At 35.2% G+C, this 26,151-nt stretch overlaps 1 protein-coding gene across 2 annotated transcripts in view; it reads right to left on the bottom strand.

Moving 5' to 3' along the window:
• Positions 1 to 1,721: 1,721 nt before the first annotated feature.
• LOC127879241 (zinc finger protein GLIS2-like) overlaps positions 1,722 to 26,151 on the bottom strand; it is a 34,764-nt gene continuing 10,334 nt past the window's right edge. Inside the window, exons 1-7 of one of the 2 annotated variants that reach the window (XM_052425996.1) lie at positions 14,600 to 14,963; positions 12,787 to 12,875; positions 11,665 to 11,902; positions 10,754 to 10,998; positions 9,356 to 9,579; positions 8,609 to 8,727; positions 1,722 to 6,840 (exon numbers count right to left, since the gene is read on the bottom strand). In XM_052425996.1, the coding sequence (XP_052281956.1) occupies positions 6,164 to 6,840; positions 8,609 to 8,727; positions 9,356 to 9,579; positions 10,754 to 10,998; positions 11,665 to 11,902; positions 12,787 to 12,798 (1,515 nt within the window). In that variant the 5' untranslated portion in view covers positions 12,799 to 12,875; positions 14,600 to 14,963 and the 3' untranslated portion in view covers positions 1,722 to 6,163. Of the gene's footprint in view, positions 6,841 to 8,608; positions 8,728 to 9,355; positions 9,580 to 10,753; positions 10,999 to 11,664; positions 11,903 to 12,786; positions 12,876 to 14,599; positions 14,964 to 26,151 lie in introns of those variants that run through there. The other variant, XM_052425994.1, reaches the window with a different exon arrangement.

Raw genomic sequence — 26,151 nt, 5'->3', positions numbered from 1 at the left:
GTTTGGGAAGTTATTTTAAAATAGTTCGAAAAATATAAAAGATACATTTCAGATAAGCCTGTTTTATGATCAAAGTTGACTTTTGATCTCCAAATATGACCCTGTCCTTACAGGTAGGAAGACGGGTGTATAACACAACAAGCCGTATCTTATTGAAGAATTGCCAATTTTTTTATTACTTCACAGTCCGGTCTTGCTGTTTTATGGTCAATTTTGACATGTGTTGCGTGCACCATGTGGTCTCTTTATATTCATAAACACAATTCAGATATTTGAAAAGTGCATGCAATATGACGAAAATACAGTTCAGACTAGTTATTTTATGGCCAAACTTGGCTCTGTTCTCTTAGTGTGACATTGACCTTAGAGATACGGGACCGTAGTAACACGCTATCAAACACACTGTCTGTTCATGGTGTTTATGTGTGGCAAGTTATTTAAAATTGCATTATGAAGGACCAAATAACAGTTGGGACAAGATGTTTTGTGGCTTAATTTGACCTTGGACCACTTTGTGCGACCTTCACCCTTCATATATGGATACGGATGTTACATGGGACATATCATCTTATGGCTGCAAATTATGGCAAGTTATTTTATAATTGCATAATGAATGACAAAGTTACAGACCCCAAAACACTCAGACACACACACACACACACATTCACATACACTCAACAACTATGACTGCTATAAATACACTTTTGTATGTGGCTTGACGAAAACGGATGAGCAAAATAATCATAATTTGAAAAGCATCTGACAGCAGATGACTCTTTCAACAAAAGGGCATAAAAGGCCCCAAGTCGCTCGACTAAGATAAAGAGGAACTGACATGTTCTGTGCAGCCCAAGATATCATTGGAACAAATGTTCTGACCATGTTTCATTAAAAGTGAACTATAAATATAACTTAGTGCTAACAAAGTTTTTCTATAAAGGATAACTTCCCCGCCACCTTGCGGCCATGTTTTTCAACAGACCGGGACTATTTTCGAACTCATCCAAGATATCATTAAAACAAATGTTCTGACCAAGTTTCATGATGATTTAACAATAAATGTGACTTTTAGAGTGTTAACAAGTTTTTAATATAGCCATATAGGGAAAAATGCCTGTCCTATGGTGGCCATGTTTTTCAACCTACCTAAACCATTTTCGAACTCGTCCAAGATATAATTGAACACATTTTCTGACCAAGTTTCATGATGATCGGACAATAAATGCGGCCGCTTGAGTGTTAACAAGGTTTTACTATAGCCATTTAAGGAAAAATGCCCCGCCCCTGACCGCCATGTATTTAAACAGACCAGAACCATTTTTGAACTCATCCAAGATATCATTTGATCAATTGTTCTGGCCAAGTTTCATGAAGATTGGACAGTAAATGTGACTTGGAGAGTGTTAGCGAGTTTTGACTATAGCCATATAGGGAAAACTGCCCTCCACCCTAGCGGCCATTTCAAAATTGTTCAAGATATCATTGGGACAAATCTTCTGAATTTTTTTATGAAGAGCAGACAATAAATGTGGCTTCTAGAAAGTTAACAAGCCAAATGTTGACGCTGTACGACGCACAAAAGGTGATCACAAAAGCTCACCATGGGCAAATTGAGCTCAGGTGAGCTAAATATTCGGGGTTAATTATTTGAGCCAGGATGCTCCAAATCAAAGGCACAAAGGCAAGAAGAATGGATAATCAAACTTTAATACACAACAAGGTTCGAAATTATTTACTTTTTATTTATTCATTATCCACTCAGTTCTTTTCTGTCTAAGTAGAAGCACAATAGAGTAAAATCTTCAACAAACAAAACAATACAAATGCCAATGTTCACAATTTGTTAATTGTGCAGTAATAATAAGATACTGTGTTCAACACCTTATATAAAAAAATACATCACAATATCACAGATTGCTTAAATATGTATAACGACAATATCTAAAAACATTCCACTACATAATATGTTCAACACATGGAAGAAACATGGTCCAAACATTGACAACTATTACAACTAACAACAACACAAGACATGCCACAAGAGAATTGCGGTGTATCACAAATATTGTCTATAGTAATCCTGAGCCCATATTCACCAGCCCATTCATAGACTTAAGAATAAAGAATAGACTTAGACGCTAGAATTCTTACTTCTCAGTTTGCCCTTGCCTAAACACAGTTCACACAGGTTTCTTATATCCTAAATATGTGGTACATGCTATGTTAGTTTCAATATTTAAATACTTGAAAAATTCAATTGTATAGTCATTCTTGGTTCTTAGTCAACAATTTGTTGGTGAATATGTACCCATGACACCTTTTCACTTTTATAAGACAATATATTATAGATTATAACTTTTTTACAGTAAGATTTGTATATTTCAATAAATACTAGATACAATTTAGATCCTAACTTACTAATACACCTGTCGGTACTCATAATACAGATTTGACTAATATTATTTAAATAATAATCTACAAACAGGTTTGAAATGTATCAACAAATTTTACCTGTATGAAAACAATTAAATTGTTTGGCACTCAACCAATTAATATTGGGTTACTTATTCATATAAATCATGTTTCTTAAATTGACTTTAATATAATTTACTCCATGCAAGTATATAATAAAAATTACTTTATGTAAAAAGCATATTTCAAAGGTTGAAATATTGTCAAAAAATATAAATACAGTATTTGATGCAAGTGAAGCTCTTTCTGTTCAGGCCACAGGTCTAAACTAAATAAACAGACTAAACAAAACACACCTTACTTTATCTTAAAGCCCTTCAGTTCAGGCAATTACCACTTAAAAAGTTTGTTAAGACAATAGTTTCACATTAAACACAATGTCAAATATAGATATGTTTTGTATGCACCTAAGAAGTAAACGATTAATTTAACTGTACAACAGCAGGTGTGAACAATTAACTAACAGATCTTATGGATTTAACAGATGCAAAATGGATGATTAAAAAGATGCAAACTGGGTTCACAATGTTATTTCATAGATGTATAACTGTTTTTTTACAAGAACAATCACATTATAAACACACTTCATGGTCAAAATACATGTATCAATATTGTTTTAACATACAAAAACATGCCATAAAGAGTTTTTTTCATTGAAGTCGCATATTTCCACAAAAATACATACCGGTACTTTTTTATTGGAAATGTTAATATGCTTATGTATAATTTATTAATAGTGTAAACTGAATAAAATAAAGTCCTTAAATATAAATGGCAGATACAGGTAAGCAATTCAATAACTGATCAAGATTAATTTTTAACGAATGAATCCTTCCCTGCTTATTACAAAACATTAGTTGCATAAAAGACCTCAAGTGTACACTTTGTTGGGATAAGAAACAAGAGGGTCCATGATGGCCCTGTATCGCTCCACTGTTTTTTATGCGAAAAAAGCGTGCAATGCGCATGGGTTGAAATGTACTCAAGCATGTGACTTTCTCTTTCTATCCCTTGTCCCACTGGGCGCTTAAAGTTGGATGGGTGAGCATTTTTATATATAAATTTGGCCCCAGGGGCATAATTTGAACAAACTTGGTAGAGAACTATAAGATGTCACTACATACCAAATTTGGTAGCCCTAGGCCCAATGGTTATGGACAGGAAGATTTTTAAAGATTTTTAAAGTTTGCACAAAAGAGGATTTATAAAAGCATATGTTCAGTTTTGTGACCCCTGGGGCAGGGTCAAATTTGAGCCCAGGGGAATAATTTGAACAAATTTGGTAGAGGACTATTAGATGTCACTACATACCAAATTTAGTAGCCCTAGGCTCTATAACTATGAACAAGAAGATTTTTAAAGTTTGCACAAAATAGGCCTTATTTAAGCATATGTTCATTTTTGTGACCCCCGGGACAGGGTCAAATTTGACCCTAGGGGCATAATTTGAACAAAAATGGTAGAGAACTTTAAGATTTTAATACATACCAAATTTGGTAGAAATAGGCAAAATGGTTATGGACAGAAAGATTTTTAAAGTTTGCACGAAAAAGGCCCAATATAAGCATAGGTTTATTTTTTGTGACACCTGGGGAACAGTAAAATTTGATCCCAGGGGCTTAATTTGAACAAACTTGGTAGGACTATTAGATGACACTTACATACTAAATTTGGTAGCCCTATGCCCTACGGTTATGGACAGAAAGCTTTATAAAGTTTGCACAAAATAGGCCTTATTTAAGCGTATGTTCATTTTTGTGACCCCCAGGGCAGGGTCAAATTTGACCCCAGGGGCATAATTTGAACAAACTAAGTAGAGAACTATTAGATGTCACTGCCTACCGAATTTGGTAGCCTTAGGCCCTACGGTTATGGACAAGAAGTTTTTAAAGATTGCACAAAATAGGCTTTATATAAGCATATGTTCATTTTTGTGACCCCCAGGGCAGGGTCAAATTTGACCCCAGGGGCTTAATTTTTTACAAATTTGTTGGAGAACTATAACATACCAAATTTGGTAGCCCTATGCCATACAGGTTATGGATAGAAAGATTTTTAAAGTTTGCACAAAAAAGGCCTTATTTAACGTATGTTCATTTTTGTGACCCCCGGGGAAGCGTCAAATTTGACCCCAGGGGCATAAATTGTAAAAATTTGGTAGAGGACTATAGATGTCACTACATACCAAATTTGGTAGCCCTATGCCATACATTTATGGACAGAAAGATTTTTAAAGTTTGTACAAAATAGGCCTTATTTAAGCGTATGTTCATTTTTGTGACCCCTGGGAGAGGGTCAAATTTAACCCCAGGGGCATCATTTGAACAAACTAAGTAGAGAACTATTAGATGTCACTACATTCAGAATTTGGTAGCCCTATGCCCTACGGTTATTGAAAAGAAGTTTTAAAGTTTGCACAAAATAGGCTTATTATAAGCATATGTTCATTTTTGTGACCTCAGGGGCAGGGTCAAATTTGACCCCAGGTGCATAATTTGATCAAATTTGGAAGAGGACTATTAGATGTCACTACATACCAAATTTGGTAGCCCTATGCCATACGGTATGGACAAGTAGATTTTTAAAGTTTGCACAAAATAGGCCTTATTTAAGCGTATGTTCATTTTTGTGACCCCCGGGGCAGGGTCAAATTTAACCCCATGGGCATAATTTGAACAAACTAAGTAGAGAACTATTAGATGTCACTACATACCGAATTTGGTAGCCCTTGGCCCTAGGTTTATGGACAGAAAGATTTTTAAAGTTTGCACAAAACAGGCTTTATATAAGCATATGTTCATTTTTGTGACCCCCAGGGCAGGGTCAAATTTGACCCCAGGGGCATAATTTGAACAAATTTGGTAGAGGACTATTAGATGTCTCTACATACCAAATTTGATAGCCCTAGGCCCAATGGTTATGAAGGAGAAGATTTTAAATGTTTCACAAAATAGGCCTTATATAAGCAAATTTTCAATTTTGTGACCCCTGGGGCAGGGTCAAATTTGACCCCAGGGGCATAATTTGAACAAATTTGAAAGAGGTTCACCCCAGGAACATTTGTGAGAAGTTTTATCAGAATTGGACTTGTAGTTTAGGAGAAAAAGATGTTTAAAGAAAAAGTTAACGCACGGACGACGGACACAGGACCATGACATAAGCCCCGCTGGCCTATGGCCAGTGGAGGTAAAAGAAAATATCTAAATATGTTTCATTTAGAATACACGACAAAAAAGAAAGGGGAGGGTAAGTAGCTTAGATTCTAAATTTTTATGTTTATTTATTTATTCAGTAAATTATAAACACAAATAATTAATAATTAAAACAAAACGAACAAGATTTTGTAAAAAAATCTAATTTGAAATAAAAAAGGGAATAATTTTTGTGTAATCTTTACATAGGATCATAAATCATAAGGAACAATACCTGAAAGTATATACCTTGTACTTTGAAGTGTTGGAGAACACTTTCGGGCAAGTATTTTTGAAAAAAGAGACGGATAGACTTCAATAATGTTGCCAGTATATTCCCTATTGTTATGCCCTTATAAAAACGTTCATAGATGTAGTTTTATTATGAAAAGCATATATATTTTTTTAACTCATTACAATTTTTCAAGGATGGAACCTTTTTTATTAAAGGTCAGGTAACTCGAAAAAAAATTCTTTCATAGTGCCTAATAAAGATTGGACTATGTGGCCATGTGGATTATCTCCCATCTGACTATATCCTGTGCTAAACCTTCATATCGAGACACATGGGATGTGGACAGTCTACCGTTTTCTGCATCGTGTGTAAAAATCATCAGAGGGGAGGACGGATTAGTGCTTAAATCTAGTGGAGAATCTTGACTCTTGTCATTATCAGATTTACTGTCACTGTGTTCTACACGCGTCGCTAAGGCAGATGATGGCGACCTTACATCCAACGATGTCAATTCATGTTGCGAGGTCAAGAAGTATTTGTTCATTGGAATTATTGCCGATGACAACAATGGATTTGCATGTAAGCCTGTAAGATGAATCACACTCGTCTCTGTTGCTGTAGTGAACAGTGATAATGGCACTTTCATATTAGTGGGCGAAAATGGCTTAACACTACTGGTAAATGAACGGGAAATGTCGATAATACTGGAATGTGTCTGTAGAGGCTCGGGTGACATGCTGCATGAGCCTTCCTTCACGTAATGTCCATGCGTGCGCACATGTTTCCTCAAGGAGCTGGGGTCTGTGTAGCGCTTGTTGCACCCTGGCATCTTGCAGATGTAAGGTTTATCCTCCTGGTGGGTGCGCACGTGTTTGAAGCGGTCACTGGAGTTGGAGTAAGCCTTATTGCAGCCTTCAAATGGGCACATGTATGGCTTCTCACCTGAAACACCACCCTCAAGGATACTTAACCATTTATGGCTTAGATCTTGACATGTTTGTTGTCATTTGAGAATCAAATTAAAGTATAGACCTTTCTGACTAGATTCATGTTTTGAAGGCTTCATTTCCAACCCTAAGATACTGATGAGCAGCAAACGTCATAAAACCTGAACAGCCTGCAAGTTACTCACAGGCTGTTCAATCTTGTTTTCTTCTGGTTCCATATAGCTATTTAACTCAGATTATGAGTCGGAAACGGTTGAACAAGAACATTTAGATGTTAATGAACGTATTAATACTCCATGCATAATAGAGCTGTACTAAAAAAATATTTAATATGTCTTAAAGATCATAATGATATTGCAAGACATTGTTGTACTTTTATCTAAACTATTTTAGTGCCAGTTGTTTGTTATTGAAACTCTCAGATAATGTCACAAAAAGAGGATATTTGTTTTCTTTTGGGGAAATGCACCGTTTTAAATTGTTAACATTTTCTCCTTTTACTGAGAAAATATTCACGGTATTACCCCCAAAAGCAATCTTATTTATTTTATTCATTACTTTCTTTTTCTTTAACATTTAAGAAGTTGCATGCCCATACAGTTTTCTCATAAATGTGTAGTTAAGAAATCAACATTCAATGGCCATGTTGAATTTGAATATTTGCAGTGGATTTAGAATACAAATGGTTGTGTCTGCATAAAGCTACAACGATTGGCATAACAACTATAACAATCTTAGTATGAGACGTCATGACCTGAGCATAAACAAGAAACCGTCGGAGACGGGTGATGCTCCCCTAATGTTTTTTTTTGTCAAAATATTGCACTATATAATTATTCTGATAAAAGGAAACGTCTTGAGGGGCATAAATTTGGACAAAATAATACAATGGATGGTTTAGCAACTTAAAATTTTCAAAGGGCCATAACTCTCTAAATAAATTATCTAACCAGAACCCACCAATAACATGAGCATCTCCTCAAGGTAGTTAAGCTTCCCATAAAGCTTCATTGAATTGGAGTCAGTAGTTGGAAGGACAAGAATTGCACTATATGTACAGTTAATGGAAAATTTCAAAGGGACATAACTCTGTGAAAAATCATCCGACCAGAACCGGCTGATAATATGCACATCTCCTCTTGGTAGTGAAGCTTCCCATAAAGTTTAATTGAATTCCAGTCATTAATTGCTGAGAAATAGCCCGGACAAAAATTGTGCACGGACGGACGCACTGACAGACGAAGCGGCGACTATATGCTCCCCCCCAAAATTTTTGGGGAGCATAACAAGGCTAACATTTACCTATACAATGAAGTAGTGGCTCACACAAAAACAAGAAAAATAGTTAGAAAAGAAACGGTAATAGTCACAAAATGGAAATGAAGGTTTTCATGATCAAAGTGAACAAATGGTTTCATGCCTCTTAAAATATAAACCTTTTTTTGATAGGATAAGGATAAAAAACTGTGACATGATAGGCATCTAAATTCGAACAATTCAATAAACACAACATAAAGATTTTTAAAATAACATGATGTAAGTATTTGTCATTAAATCTAGCTGGAACATAAAGGCAATATAAACCAATAGATCAAGGGAAGTAACTTCTAATATGTATATTTTCAAACTCAACATAGTAGACTCCCTTTTCAACTTCAGTTATTGTGATGCTCTTGTTATTAACAGCATCCAGGAATTTTATTTAAAAAGAAATTAAAAGGAATAATATGTCTATGAATTCTTATAAATGTCTTCATACACACCTGTATGTGAGCGCATGTGTATTTTGAGATTTTCCAGCCTTGAGAATGATTTTCCACACAGACGACATTTGTGGGGCTTCTCATTTGTATGTGTCCGAATATGTATCAACATCTTATATCTGCAATGAAAAAAGTATGATCCATTTATAAAAAATACATGTATAAGCCATATATTTTTTTTAAATTTAACTCACAAACCTCACAAGACTTAACCGTACAAAGATGAATGGCAGCAGCTGCAAGTTTACCTAACACTGTTTATGACTGTTTTATTTTGCACTTGCTAATCTGTCAGCACAGTGTTCAAATTAAAACCCTTTTCTAGAGGTTCTAGAGATTTTTTTGTTATCATATAATAGTTTGATTTACTGAAAATTAGTATGGGGATTTAGTAAATACATTTGACATTTATTTCCTTCTGAAATATATCAATAACCATATAATTTTTGCCAGCTGAAATTCTGTTAACTATACATTAATTGCCATCTGAAATACTTAACATTAAAGTTACTTCCATCTGAAAGACTGTTTAAAACATTGTTTCTTTCCATATGAAAAATGTTTAACATTGTATTTATTGACATCTAAAAGACTGTTATCATTACATTTATTCAAATCTGAATACTGTTATTATAATACTTAATATTTTGCCTCATCTAGAGCCCCCATTTATTTTCTCCCGTGCCTATACAATAATTTCACTAACACGATACACATGTTATGCCCAATTGACCCCTTATTACCCACCTGGCATTGAATCCCTTGCCCCTGCGTGGACAGCCGCCCCATTTACACTGGTACTCGGAGTCCGACCTCTCCACCCTCACATGATGATCGTTCACGTGGGTAACCAACTCCTCCATGCTGGCAAACTGGCACTCACAGCTGAGCCAGCGACACTCATACATCTCACAGCTAGACTGGACACTGTTGAACATTCTGTTAGCATCCTGGCTGGATCTGCAGGATGTCTGAATATGAGATCATAAAGAGTATTAACCCAGTCAACATTTTACGCATGAGCAACTTCACAGAAAATGATTCTTATGCCACAGCATTAGATGAGTTTAGAAAGGACCTATCCTATCCACTATATATTCTAGCAATGTTGTATGGTCTCATTAGCAGGCAAGGTAAGTCTGTCCATGGTTGTTTGTTTCAAGCTGGTTGACAAGAAAAATTGACTTATCCAACAGTTAAATTACTAATGTAAGACAAGTCAGGCAAAGGTATTCCACACTTATGGTAAAAAAAATAAAATTATTTATAGATTTTGCAAAAACTGAAGATTTAGATTGTGACCTATAAATTTAATAACCACACAGTTTCAATAAATAAAACACTTATTCTCCCCGTTCAGTACAAATTTGCAAATCTATTACACAAATGATATGTGATAATAATCTTTATGATATCTCTATTGGAAAATCCCAAAATGTATTTTTAACATATTGAATTTGAATGTCTTCACCAAGTTAAATGTTTTAGATCAGTAATTTAGTACTTTGTGAACTGTTTCTAGGCACTCATCCTGACTATCCCTGTTTCCAACATGTTATATTGACCATCACGGATCGTCACTTAAATACATGTATATATTGTGCAACTGCAGGTTTAACATGAAGCATGGCAGGAAACCATGTTTTCAATGGATTAGTTATTAATTTAATTTACATAATTGTGCAAATTTCAAGCTTGTTCTGCATTTACGGTACTAACACATAAAATTTCAGAATAATGTCCCAATCAAATCTTTTGAGCAGAAATTTATATATTTTTAGTAACCGTGACATTTACCTTGACCCAATTTGCCAAAACTACATGTCTAATCTAGGTCTTCATGTAAGCTACTTTTACACAAAATTTCAGTATAAAATATCTCAATCCAAACTATTTAGCCAAATATATTTTAAGAACAAGTGACCAGACAAGACTAAATTCAAATTCAAGCTTGATATTCAAACAAGCTTGTTATAAAGTTACATTAAAAGTGGCCAGACATGCACCACTCATTTGATACTGGCCTGCCCACCCAACGTGTACACGCCCCGCCATTACTCAGATAGCATGATCTTTTGAGAATTGATAATTCAGCTTGAACCTCCTGTTCAAGATTAACAGGCCATTATGTGAACACAAACATACCTGTGACCATGAATTCTCGATGAAATGTGCTCTATTCCCATGCAGCATTCCAGGCAAGCCTGGTGGGGATATGGTGGGAGGCAGGCTGTCAATGTACGTGGGTGGGGAGCTGTAGATGGACGTATCCATGGGCAGGAGGGGGACTGGACGGATGACACTTTGATGCTCCATGATGATTGGTGGTCGGGACACAAGGGGTGTGGCTTCATGATGACTGTCATTTGAGATGACACTCTGTTCTTCACCTATACATGATTTGTATAAATATTATCTATAAGTTTCAAGCATTATTATGTCACTTAAAACAAGGGACAAAATTGTCACAAAACCAGGTTTTCAATTTGAAAATCTCACAATGAATGACATAGTTATGGCCTGGACAATATCATGTATGGCCATTTTTTCCCTTTTAAGTAAACCTTGACATTGCAGATATCGACGTAATTCTTTTGCATGACACACCGTCCAATGATGGTGAACAAATGTGCCAAATTATTTTAAATCTCACAATAAACGACATTGTTATGGCCTGGACAAGCTTGTTCTGCCCGCCCATCCGCCCGCCGACATTCGCCAATCTAATAACCAGTTTTTTCCTTCCGAAAACCTGGTTAATGAAACTTATTTTTGCACTTAAACACTTATTTCACAGAATTTGCTTTATTGAAATCAAATCATTGAATAGTAAACATATACATAATTCATATCCATGGTAGCTATTGTTAAAACACATTTAGCTGAACATGTATAGGAAATCAAGCAAAGTCATTAAACTAATCACATTTAACATATTAGTATTTAACTACAGTAGGTCAATAGTAACATGACTTAATCGTGTAACACTTTCCAAAAATATTCCTAATCTATGTAATAATTTGAATATAGTGATGTTCTTTAGTTATGTGCCTTACTTCTATGTATAGCCCTATGATGACCCATGAACTCTGAGGAAGGGCAAGCCTCCTCTGCAAGCTTGATTTCAATGGGCGGAGGTTCTGCATTCACAGGCTCCACTAGCACCGATTTGCCCTGGACTGGTTCCACAAACAATGAATTGCTGTTGACTGGTTCTGTGAACTCCCAATTGTCGTTGATTTCCTTTTTGCATTTCCATTCAGCATTTCGTCTAGACTGGCTTCTTAGTATGACCTAGAACAGAGTGTTCAGCCATTAATACAATCACAGATGTACATCTGGGTTGGCAAAATCAAGTGTTCTATAGTCAGAGAGCTTATATGGACAAGCGAAAATTTGACAAAATTTTCTGCATTATTTCTTTACAAACAAGAAACAAACTGCTTTCTCTTCAAAGGACAAGTAAGCAAATGAAAATTTGCAACCCATCTTTACCCTTTACCACTTAGATACATATTTTTACGCATTGTAGTCCCTTAGAAATTTAAATTTAATTAAAGACCTTTCTTGCTATATTCAAGTTTTAAAGGCTTCATTTCCAACCCTAAGATACTGATGAGCAGCAAACAGCATAAAACCTGAAAAGACTGCGAGTTACTCCCAGACTGTTCTGGTTTTATGCTGTTTGCACATAGCCATTTTCACTTTGCTTCTGAGTGGGAAAGGGTTAACATCAACTTACTGAATGCTCAGTGAATTATGTTAACTAAATCATTTTTTCTTCACATCAGCAAAAAGCTGTCAGTTATCCAGGCTTACTAATATCTTTGTGAAAACAAATCTGATCATGTTGCATGCAGACCTTTATGGCTTTTTCACTTCTTATACAGGCTGAACCATTTATAGTTGCCATCCGCCACAAAACTCTTTTTTGTAGCAAACTTAAGTGGATGGCTTACTAGAGGAGCATAACAGGTTCATATAGTTAGTATGTTGTCTGATTTTCATAAAATTGAGTTTGATTTCTGGCTATTAAAATTGAACTTTTTGCATCTGATGCTTCAATATGTCTAGTTAGGATAGATTTAAGTTGCATAGTTCAAAATATACTGGTATTATGAACAACTCCCTTTACATGACATGTGTGATCTACAATTTGGTTCATTTTGATGACTTACCTCAGCCTTCATATTTTGTTCTAGCTCTGTGCAGGACCACAGTGCTGCATCTTCATATCTATTCACATTCAAGCTTCAGCTACTATGACCTGAAAACACATGGTTTCCATTATACACTATCATATATACACCCGATAAATATAACGGGTAAATCTATTTCTCAAAACCATGGAACCTTAAGACATTGACAGTGTCATCTACAACCATGGACCCTTCAGACATTGACAGTGTCATCTACAACCATGGACCCTTCAGACATTGACAGTGTCATCTACAACCATGGACCCTTCAGACATTGACAGTGTCATCTACAACCATGGACCCTTAAGACATTGACAGTACATCTACAACCACGGACCCTTAAGAAATTGACAGTGTCATCTACAACCATGGACCCTTCAGTCATTGACAGTGTCATCTACAACCATGGACCCTTCAGACATTGACAGTGTCATCTACAACCATAGACCCTTAAGACATTGACAGTGTCATCTACAACCATGGACCCTTCAGACATTGACAGTGTCATCTACAACCATGGACCCTTCAGGCATTGACAGTGTCATCTACAACCATGGACCCTTAAGACATTGACAGTGTCATCTACAACCATGGACCCTTCAGACATTGACAGTGTCATCTACAACCGTGGACCCTTCAGACATTGACAGTGTCAATCTACAACCATGGACCCTTCAGACATTGACAGTGTCATCTACAACCATGGATCCTTAAGACATTGACAGTGTCATCTACAACCATGGACCCTTCAGACATTGACAGTGTCATCTACAACCATGGACCCTTAAGACATTGACAGTGTCATCTACAACCATAGACCCTTCAGACATCGACAGTGTCATCTACATCCATGGACCCTTCAGACATTGACAGTGTCATCTACAACCATGGACCCTTAAGACATTGACAGTGTCATCTACAACCATGGACCCTTCAGACATTGACAGTGTCATCTACAAGTTCAAATAAAAAATGGCTATCATACTTTTCAACAAAAGATGTGTTCGTCAGAAACACAATGCCCCCTAATGCGCCGCTTTGAAGTATTTTTTTGACCTTTGACCTTGAAGGATGACCTTGACCTTTCACCACTCAAAATTTGCAGCTCCATGAGATACACATGCATGCCAAATAATAAGTTGCTACGTTCAATATTGCAAAAGTTATGAAGAAGGTTAAAGTTTTGGTTAAAGTTTTTGAATTAGATTTTTGACCTTTGACCTTGAAGGATGACCTTGACCTTTCACCACTCAAAATGTGCAGCTCCATGAGATACACATGCATGCCAAATATCAAGTTGCTATCTTCAATATTGCAAAAGTTATGACCAAGGTTAAAGTTTTGGTTAAAGTTTTGGGACACACACACATACAATGACAGACAGGCAAAAAAAACAATATACCCCCGATCTTTCGATCCTGGGGCATAAAAACTGGACATTTTAGAAAAAATATTGTACTATAAATAAGAAATTATTGTATGAGACGTTAGCGAAGATACAAAGTTCAAAAGATAGGGGAGGCTGACTAGTTTGAACACTTGCATGAATAGTTCAATTTGTCTGCATGTGTATACAGTTTTCAACAAGCTTTCATTAGTTTTTAACACAATTTATGCATATGATATGTAATTAAATCTTAAATGTATCAGTGCAATTAAATACACATTTAAAGTAAATTAAAATCCTTAAGATGCATAGTTAAAGCAAAGCACCCAAACATGGATACTTACATGTTTTTAACTTTTAATAAAACATGACCATTTTATTATTTAGAAAATTGTCATAAATTACCAGTTTTTCTCCAGGTTCAAAATACAAAGAGCGATACTTCTCTTCATTCAGTTTAATCCAAGTCAGAGATCATGCAATTAAAATACTTTAAAACTATTAATAGCACAAAAGAATATAATTAGCAAATAACATTATCTCATTCAATTCATCAAATGCCTCTATTGAAATACTCTGGTACTGTTATTCAGTTTAAGAAAAAAAAGTTAATGACGTAAAAAAAAAATCACTTGATACACTCTATTCCAAACCACAGTATTGTTATCTATGAAGACTACACAATGCTCAAACTGTTCCACCTTGCAAAAATAGATCACAATCAGTTTGATTGAGCCACACCCTCAGTATGAGGTTAATCATTTGAACCGCTATGAGCTGTCTTTCAGTCAAAACTTTTATTATGGCTATGTATTCACACTGTTTGATAAAACTGAAATGTTGAACAATTAAACAAGCCACGAAAGACCACTTAAACATTTTAATCTCAATAAGATAGTATAAACCTATGCATTTTTGCTCAATTGCATCAAAAGCAATAAGGCTTATTATCACTCAGTCAGTTATTTGGTGTCTTTGGTAAATTTAAAAAATGGTCCTCATAAAGAATATTGAACCCAGGACATCTCAGTTATGTCAATTCAATTTTACATTCTTATAGCAGATACTTTTAAAATGTTACGAAAATGCACATGTTAAATACTGCCTTTTAAAAGTGCTTTGTATCTTTTTTTTTTTTACTAGCAAAGTTTAAGAATCCTGATTATCCTTACTTATAACATTAGGTGACAAAATTAGCTATTAAAATTGGATAGTTTTGCCGGCAGGTCCCTAATTAAAGGAACTTGTTGCAAGTGTATGGAAAAAAATTAAATCATAGATTCAAAAAAGAATGTATGCATTATATTCCAACAAGTAAAGTAACACTCCTAACTAAGATAAATGTTAATTTTTGGTTTTCCATAAATAATAAAACATTTGTAACATTTGATAATTCTTAAAAGCCATGCCTTTCTGACAATGTTTTAATTACCATCTTAACTTCAAAAGACTGCATGGTGTAGTTGTAGCTCATTAGCTAATTCCATCAAAAGCCCCCCTTTCAAGCTTCAGGGCAGGTACATTTTTGTTATCTCTTTCCTAATTATTCTAATTATCTAAACATTTTCCAAATATTACACTTTTGATATTTAATTCATGTTATGATATATTTTTTTTTAAGTACAAGCAAATTTGAACAAGTGCCTTTTAAAGTTCAACAAAATAAATTATTCCTTCTTTAAATCAATACAATCATACATGTTTTTTTCCAGTCACAATTTGACTTTGGTAAAAAAAATTAAAAAGGGGAAATTCAGTCTGCATAAAAAATCTTCAGAAAAATCCCCACCATTCTTACTGTGCCTGACAAAACATAAATTAAGAGCTAAACTTGCCCATGTGCAAACACAGGGACTACCCTCGAGGTCACAAACTAACAAGTAATTTCAACCTGAGTGACACAATTTAACTTAGCAACTTTATAAACCACACCCATATTTTTAAAATCTGAAGTGGATGATTGATAAAACAAAAAACGCACTAGTATGTTTTCACAATGGTGGGTTATCATTGACATATGATTGTGGTTGTGTCCTGCAGAAAAAACCTCCCTTCTGAATTTACAAATGATAGGCTTACCATATACAGTCAAAATTAATAGTAATTTATGTTTTCTTATTACTTGTCAACATAATATATTCTACAGAAATATGGCTTGTTGCAGTTGTGACACATATCCCACACAGCATTCGATCTGCTTGTAAGAGAAAAATGAATATGCATGACATTAGAGTCAGAATTTTGACCTTCACCTTTCAGTGCTTTTACCAAGCAGCATGGGAGTTGTTTGTGACACATTGTCTAGGCATAGATAATAATAATGCAAAATTATAAGTACAAAAACACAGACCAAAACTAAAAATTCATGTACTATGACTTTACATTGTGACCCTGACCTTTCACACAGAAGCATGGGTGCAGTATGTGACATAGCATCTGGTCATAGGGAAAATAATCTAAACAAGAGTTCCGTGGTCGGAGACATATGTCCCCCAAACAGGGCTTCGAACTAGTGACCCCACTTTCAATAAGGTCATCTACTGTCCACGGCCAATGCACATGTGAAATATCAAGCTAATCGGTCAATTTGTTGACAAGTTATTGATCGGAAACAATTTTCACACTTATTGTGACAGTGACCTTTGACCTAGTGACTTAAATTTCATTAGGGGTCATCTACTGCCCAAGGCCAATTCACATGTGAAGTGTCAAGGCGTTAATTCGTGTTATTGATCAAAACAATTTGCACACTTATTGTGACAGTCACCATGACCTTTGACATAGTCATCCCAATTTCAATAGGGGTCATCAACTGTCCAAGTCCAATGCACATGGGAAGTATTAAGCCGATCGGTCATTTGTTGACGAGTTATTGATCAGAAACAATTTTCACACTTATTGTTAGAGTGACCTTCGACCTAGTGACCCCAATTTCAATAGAGTTCATATACTGTCCAAGGCCAATGCTCATGTAAAGTGTCAGGGAAATCGGTCAGTTTGTTGATGAGGTATAGAGCTGAAACCAATTTCACAATTATTGTGACACTGACCTTGAATTTTGACCAAGTGACCCCAATTTCAATAGGGGTAATATACTGCCAAAGGCCAATACACATGTAAAAGTATTAAGCCAATCAGTCAATTCGTTGACGAGTTATTTATTGGAAACAATTTTCACACTTATTGTTACAGTGACCTTGACCTTTGACCTAGTGACCCCAATTTCATTAGGGGTCATCTACTGCCCAATGCCAATGCACCAATGCACATGTGAAGTATCCAGACAATCAGTAGATTTTTTTATGAGTTATTAATAAAAACAATTTTCACACTTATTATGACAGTGACCTTGACCTTTGACCTAGTCAACCCAATTTCGATAGGGGTCATCTACTGTCCAAGTCCATTGCACATGGTTAGTATCAAGCCGATTGGTCATTTGTTGACAAATTATTGATCAGAAGAAAAAAATCACACTTATTGTTACAGTGACCTTTGACCTAGTGACCCCAAGTTCAATAGGGGTCATATACTGTCCAAGGCCAATACACATGTGAAGTATTAAGCCAATCAGTCAATTCATGGACAAGTTATTGATTGAAAACGAACTGGTCTACTGACAGACAGCAAAACATTATACCCCCTCTACTTCGAAGGGGGGCATAATTAATATAACCACAAGCAAACTTACAGCACATATATTTAGAATAAGTTTTTTATTTTTAAAGTAACAGTGACCTTTAATCTCTGGATTTATGTATTGTGCCTAATTAAAGATACACAGCAAAGTAAAGCACCTTGCAAACCTGTTTCTGTGATGCACATTTCTACATGTAGAAAACAAGGGACAAAATTGTCACAAAACCAGGTTTTCATTGTGAAAAAATAAAGGGAGACAACTCAAACTGAACTTTTGAAATGAACAAACAAAATTAACCCCCTTTGTAAGTTTGTTTTAAAATAAATCTATTTTTAGTCGTGGCGACCTTGACATTGGAGATATTGACATGATTCTTTCGTGCGACACACTGTCCCATGATGGTGAACAAATGTGCCAAATGATTTTAAAATCTCATAATGAATGACATAGTTATAGCCCAGACAAGCTCATTTATGGCTATTTTTTACCTTTGAACTCAAAGTGTGACCTTGACCTTGGAGATATTGACGTAATTTTTTCGCGCGACACACCGTCTAATGATGGTTAACAAATGTGCCAAATGATTTTAAAATCTCACAATGAACGACAAAGTTATGGCCCGGACAAGCATGTTCCGCCCGCCCTCCAGCCCGCCAGCCCGCCTGCCAGCCAGCCAGCCAGCCCGCCCGCATTCGCCAATCTAATAACCAGTTTTTTCCTTCGGAAAACCTGGTTAAAAATCCATTTATTATCTACCAGGGGTATGCAGCCAAGAGATATTGATTTTTAAAACATGATTGTCTGACATTTAAACATGTTAATGGAATTAAGCATCTAATTGTTCTACAATTTTTCAATCCAAGTTTGAATATCTTTGAACAGATTGATACAAATTCCCAATTATCCTGAAAACGATACTTGCTTTCCCAATTAGACCAGTACGATTCCCAAAAAGAAGATGAAAAAGCTGAATATATAAAAGATTATTATGACAAATAAGCTAGAAATTAATTTGGCAAATACACTTATTGGATACAATACACTGACACTGCTTTTCTAAAAACATGAAACTCAATATTCAATTGCACATAATTTAAAATGTAATCTTATCAATTTGATTATTTAACTGAAAGTAAATCAGACATATATATATACTAAAAATTACATTTGAGATGAAGATAGCTTGTAAATATATTTTTGTTATAATATAATTCATCCCTTCAATTAATATCCCTTTAATGATTCTAAAATAAATTCATTTGTCAGAAATACCTTGCATCGGTAATACAAAAAACGTGGAGCACATGGAAATGTTCCAAAGATTATTTTTATCACTTTTTTTCAAGTATAAATGTCTATAAGGTGTTGTTGTTTAGAGATTGTCAACAAACTTAATAAATAAAGTACAACTCTAAGGATATTACAGACAAGTTTGCCATGCCTTTTTCTCTTCATCTTTCACAGCTTAATATTGCAATGACAATATTTATGTGAAATCTTTTAATTGAAAATGAACAGCCAATTAAAAGCTAGTACTTTTGGTCTTTAATTACTCACATTACTTTTGTATGAGCACAATACTTTTATTTCCATTTAATACAGGAGCTTAAACATATATTTATACGGTCCATATTCATCTATAAAAAATCACAATCAAATCTATTGCAGAACTACATTTCCCACAATTTAAGGAACGCATTGTATTAAGGTGAAAATCGTCGGGAGATCTCTGGTCTAGTTTTTGCGCACTGTGCTAATATGATTGAAACATACAGGAGTGTTAAAAGACAGCAATAAAAACTTTAATCAAACAAATGCAAAATAAAGCTGCGTCATAGGATTAAAAATATAGTACTTGATGATTACACAATTTTAAAGCTGCATTACCTTTTCTAAGGTTTATTATTTTACTATTATTTTTTCCATTTTTAATATTATTATCATCATCATTTTATTAATTTAATAGATTAATTATTATCATTATTATCATATTTATCATTTTTAGTATTATATTATCATTAGTATCGTGTGTATTATTATTATTATTTGTATTATTGTATAATGCTTATTTGTTTTCAAGTGTATTATGCAAGAGATATATAAACATACATGTATAACTATAGATAAGTTATCATGTTCTGGCTGCAGTCTTATTTTAGTCTACAGGTTTTGTTCTTTCAAAAATTAATGTGAACTCCTAACATGATTTTATCACTGGGAAAATAAACAGGAATTCTGAAGCAAAATATTTTCATTCATAACAACAATCATTCTGTGAGTGGAAATGAACACTGATTGCTTTTGTTGATGTTTAAGGAATGGATTCTTCTTGCCAATATATACAATTTGTTCATTTTAAATGAACTATGACTTCACACTAACAATATTGCATCATATTACCAAAAAGTGCAATCATAATAATAGTAGATTAATGTCACCTATTAAATGTAACTTTATTTAAGGCCATTCTGTTTATTACTTTGTGAAACTTACTACTGTGTGATAACAGCTTAAATCTATAATAAAAATGCATCTATACAACAGTTTATTGATAGTTATTTTTGATAACATAACAACTTTACTGCTATTATTCTTTTTTTTAAATTTGTTTATAATGAAGTTGTCAAGAAATGGATTGGCAAGACGCATGTAAGAGTTCTAAAAAAAAAACTATTTTCATACCATAGTTGTCGCCCATTCCTCCAATATGACCATAATTATTGCCATTACATACCTTCAAAAATTAATATTTTACAAAGTTGTATCAGAATTGCTTCCTGTCTGAACTGGTCATAGCTGTAATATCAATTAAACCATGCCTGTTAAAGACTTTAACATTTAAGCCAAATTATTCCATAAGTCCATAATCAGAAAAAAATTGAAGATAGACAAAGTGAAAGTTAACTCAAATAGAGTTAAGTGGAAATTTGATGGCTTTGTCCTGAAAAACAGTTAGTTCAAATCCATGAATATCTAAGAAAGTGACTCTGCAATTAAAATGAAGACAAGATATCAAGTATTTATGCAAAGCATCAAAGGGCATCGGGAATTTCAGTGTAAAAGGCACTCAATGAAGTTACATGGAACGATTGTTTTCTACTGTAAATATTAATATATTGGCCGATTATTTTAAACAAAAAAGAAAACAAGAGGGCCTGAAAGGCCCAAGGTCTCTCACCTCAGATAACAAGATATTATTGGGACAAATCTTCTGACTGAGTTTCATGAAGATCGGAAAATAATTGTTGCCTCTAGAGTGTTAACAAGGTTTTACTATAGCCATATAAGGAAAAATGCCCCGCCCCTGGCAGCCATGTTTTTCAACCAACCGGCATCATTTTTGAAATCATCCAAAATATTATCCGGATGAATCTTCTGACCAAGTTTCATGAAGATCGGACAGTAAATGTGGCCTCTAGAGTGTTAACAAGATTTTACTATAGCCATATAAGGAAAATTGCCCAGCCCCTTGGAAGCTATTTTTTTCAAGCAAACATAATTATTTTCGAACTCATCCAAGATATCATTGAGACCAATCTTCTGACCAAATTTCATGAAGATTGGACAATAAATGTGGCCCTTAGAGTGTTAACAAGGTTTTACTATAGCCATATAAGGAAAAATGCCACGCCCCTGGTGGCCATGTTTTTAAAGCAACCAAAACCATTTTCGAACTTATCCAAGATATCATTGGGACAAATCTTCTGAGCAAGTTTCATGATGATCCGAAATAAATGTGACCTCTAGAGTGTTAACAAGGTTTTACTATAGCCATACAGGCCTTTTCCGCCCTATGCCACGGGTTCAAATTTCGGCCCCATTCCCAAGGAAAATCTGGTTGTTTTTATCCCAATTGAAAAAAAAAATCCCAATTACATATTATTATTTTTTATACCTTTAAATATATAAGTTAACCTGATCCAGTGTAGAAAATAGAAACATATTGCATACTTAAATAATCTGTTGCCTCGAATTTGTTTTAAAAACCAGTGACATATGTTAAATTGATTATTTAAGAATTTCCTTATTTTACCCCAAATCCGGCGTTTTTGCGCGATTTTTTTCTCTTCAAAAAAGGCCAGGCTCTTTCCCCAAAATCAGATAAAAAACCCTCCACTTGTCACACATGTTCATAATATTTTGTAAAATTTAAATAATATGTTATCAAAATAGTTGTTATTAACCAGTTAACGGCTAATGCGATGATTTTTCCCAATTGAGCCAGTTTTGCGATTATTTTTTTTCCCAAAATGGGTTTTTTTCACGACGCGAAATTCCCAAAATTCCAGTGTGGCATTTTCCAAAAATGGAGCAGAAAAGGCCTGCCATATAAGGAAAATAGCCCCTGTGGTGGCCATGTTTTTTAACCAACCGGCATCATTTTTTAACTCGTCCAAGATATTATTGGGATGAATCTTCTGACAAGTGTTAACAAGATTTTACTATAGCCTTCATAGCCATATAAGGAAAAATGCCCCGCCCCTTGGCGGCCATGTTATTCAAGCAAACGTAACCATTTTCGAACTCATCCAAGATATCATTAAGACAAATCTTCTGACCATATTTCATCAAGATTGGACAATAAATGTGGCCTCTAGAGTGTAAACAAGGTTTTACTATAGCCATATAAGGAAAAATGCCCCGCCCCTGGCGGCCATGTTTTTCAACCAACCGGCATCATTTTCGAAATCATCCAAGATATGATTGGGATGAATCTTCTGACCAAGTTTCATTAAGATTGGACAATAAATGTGGCCTCTAGAGTTTTACTATAGCCATATTAAGCCATATAAGGAAAAATGCCTGCCCCTTGGCAGCCATGTTTTTCAAGCAAAGGCAAATCATTTTTGAACTCACCAAAGATATCAGTGGGACAAATCTTCTGAGCAAGTTTCATGAAGATCTGAAAATAAATGTGGCCTCTAGAGTGTTAACAAGGTTTTACTATAGCCATATAAGGAAAAATGCCCAGCCCCCTGGCAGCCATGTTTTTCAACCAACCGGCATCATTTTCGAACTCGTCCAAGATATTATTGGGATGAATCTTCTGACCAAGTTTCATGAAGATCAGACAATAAATGTGGCCTCTAGAGTGTTAACAAGATTTTACTATAGCCATATATAGCCATATAAGGAAAAATGCCCCGCCCCTTGGCAGCCATGTTTTTCAAGCAAACGTAACCATTTTCGAACTCATCCAAGATATCATTGAGACCAATCTTCTGACCAAATTTCATAAAGATTGGACAATAAATGTGGCCTCTAGAGAGTGAACAAGGCAAATGTTGACGTCGCACAACGGACGACGGACAAAAGGCGATCACAAAAGCTCACCATGAGCACGTTGTATGATACTGGTATACCCATTATCTATGATTTTGTGTTATAACCTCCAAATAACCATTATCTATGATGTTGTGTTATAACCCCCAAATAACCATTATTTATGATTTCGTGTTGTAACCCCCAAATATTTCATAGTTCATTTTATTTACATTGGTTTCCTTTTTTTTACTGGCATCAGTGTGCAGTTTTCATTAATGGAACAGAACTGTGTAGGTTTTAAAAAATCTGCTTCATCTTGTAAGCGTAATTTCATATTTTTTTCAACTACAAGGGGTGATGATTCTGAACTTATTCTTACGTTGCTCATTTACGATAGGGGTCGAGTACTCATTGATATGAAAACACTGTAAAAGTTTTAATGTGTTAACAAACCCCTCCACTCTCTCACACATATATTTCATGGGCATAATAAAAACAAACAAGAGGGCCGTGATGGCACTGAATTGCTCACCTGACTAACCAAATACAATCCCAACCCAGATTTCATCAAGATTAACATTCTGACCAAATTTCATAAAGATATTGGATGAAAACTGTGACCTCTATTGTCTACACAAGGTTTTTCTAATATTTGACCTATTGACCTAGTTTTTGACCCCAGGTGACCCAAATACAATCCCAACTCAGATTTTATCAATATAAACATGCTGATCAAATTTTATAAAGATTGGATGAAAACTGTGACCTCTATTGCCTACACAAGGTTTTTCTATTATTTGACCTAGTGACCTAGTTTTTGACCCCAGATGACCCAAATACAATCCCAACCCATATTTATTCAAGACAAACATTCTGACCAAATTTCATGAAGATTTGATGAAAACTGTGACCTCTATTGTCTACACAAGGTTTTTCTATAATTTGACCTAGTGACCTAGTTTTTGATCCCAGATGACCCAAATACAATCTCAACCCAGTTTTTATCAAGATAAACATTCTGACCAAATTTCATAAACATTGGATGAAAACTGTGACCTCTATTGTCTACACAAGGTTTTTCTATTATTTGACCTAGTTTTTTTACCTAGTGACTTAGTTTTTGACCCCAGATGACCCAAATACAATCACAACCCAGATTTCATCAAGATTAACAATCTGACCAAATTTCATAAAGATTGGATGAAAACTGTGACCTCTATTGTCTACACAAGGTTTTTCTATAATTTGACCTAGTGACCTAGTTTTTGATCCCAGATGACCCAAATACAATCTCAACCCAGTTTTTATCAAGATAAACATTCTGACCAAATTTCATAAACATTGGATGAAAACTGTGACCTCTATTGTCTACACAAGGTTTTTCTATTATTTGACCTAGTTTTTTTACCTAGTGACTTAGTTTTTGACCCCAGATGACCCAAATACAATCACAACCCAGATTTCATCAAGATTAACAATCTGACCAAATTTCATAAAGATTGGATGAAAACTGTGACCTCTATTGTCTACACAAGGTTTTTCTATTATTTGACCTAGTGACCTAGTTTTTGACCCCAGATGACCCAAATACAATCACAACCCAGATTTCATCAAGATAAACATTCTGACCAAATTTCCTAAAGATTGGATGAAAACTGCGAACTCTATTGTCTATACAAGGTTTTTCTATTATTTGACCTAGTTTTTGACCTAGTGACCTAGTTTTTGACCTCAGATGACCCAAATACAATCCCAATCCAGATTCCATCAAGATAAACATTCTGACCAAATTTCATAAAGATTGGATGAAAACTGCGACCACTGTTGTCTACACAAGGTTTTTCTATTATTTGACTTAGAGACCGAGTTTTTGACCTCAGATGACCCAAATACAATCCCAACCCAGATTTCATCAAGATAAACATTCTGACCAAATTTCATAAAGATTGGATGAAAACCGTGACCTCTACTGTCTACACAAGCAAATTGTTGACGTACCCACACACGCACGCATGCACGCACATACGGACGTCGGACATCACACGGTCACATAAGCTCACCATGTCACTTCGTGACAGGTAAACTAAAAATGGTTACAATAAAACAGCATTTTTATTTAAACTCAAATGTCTAAATCAAAACAAAAAGTTAACATAGAACACAAATAAAACTAGAAATGGCGCTGCAGAGGCTGACGCGTATCCCCACGCCACATGTTTGACCAAGAGGTGCCCCAGGGTTTGTAATGGGGCCATGCATAGTTGAGATTGACCGTATTGTCATAAGAGAAGTTTAGTATCAATTAGAAGTGAATCGGTGTGTAGAAATAAAGAAATTATAGTAAAAGACAATTTTGGGTGGGTGTGGCCTATTATGGGCGTGGCGCCCCAGGGTTGGTAATGGGGCCATACATAGTTGAGATTGACCGTTTTGTCATAAGAGATCTTCAGTATAAATTTGAAGTAAATCGGTGTAGAAATGAAGAAATTATAGTAAAAGGCATTTTTGGGTGGGCGTGGCCTATGTGGGCCGGGCGCCCCAGGGTTGGTAATGGCGCCATGCATAGTTGAGATTGACTGTATTGTCATAAAAGAGGTTCAGTATCAATTTGAAGTGAATCGGTGTAGAAATGAAGAAATTATAGTAAAAGGCAATTTTGGGTGGGTGTGGCCCATGTGGGCGGGGCGCCCCAGGGTTGGTAATAGGGCCATGCATAGTTGAGATTAACTGTATTGTCATAAGAGATTCAGTATCAATTTGAAGAAAATCGGTGTAGAAATGAAGAAATTATAGAAAAACACAATTTTGGGTGGGCGTGGCCTTTGTGGGCGGAGCGCCACAGGGTTGGTTATGGGGCCATGCATAGCTGAGATTGACCGTATTGTCATAAGAGATGTTCAGTATTAATTTGAAGTAAATTGGTGTAGAAATGAAGAAATTATAGTAAAAGGCAATTTTGGGTGGGCGTGGCCTATGTGGGAGGGGCACCCCAGGGTTGGTAATGGGGCCATGCATAGTTGAGATTAACTGTATTGTCATAAGAGAGGCTCAG

The sequence above is a fragment of the Dreissena polymorpha genome, chromosome 4 (assembly GCF_020536995.1).
Source record: "Dreissena polymorpha isolate Duluth1 chromosome 4, UMN_Dpol_1.0, whole genome shotgun sequence".
Classification (NCBI taxonomy): domain Eukaryota; kingdom Metazoa; phylum Mollusca; class Bivalvia; order Myida; family Dreissenidae; genus Dreissena; species Dreissena polymorpha.
The sequence above is the reverse complement of the archived record's forward strand: the minus strand, read 5'-3'. Positions and strand labels throughout refer to the sequence as shown.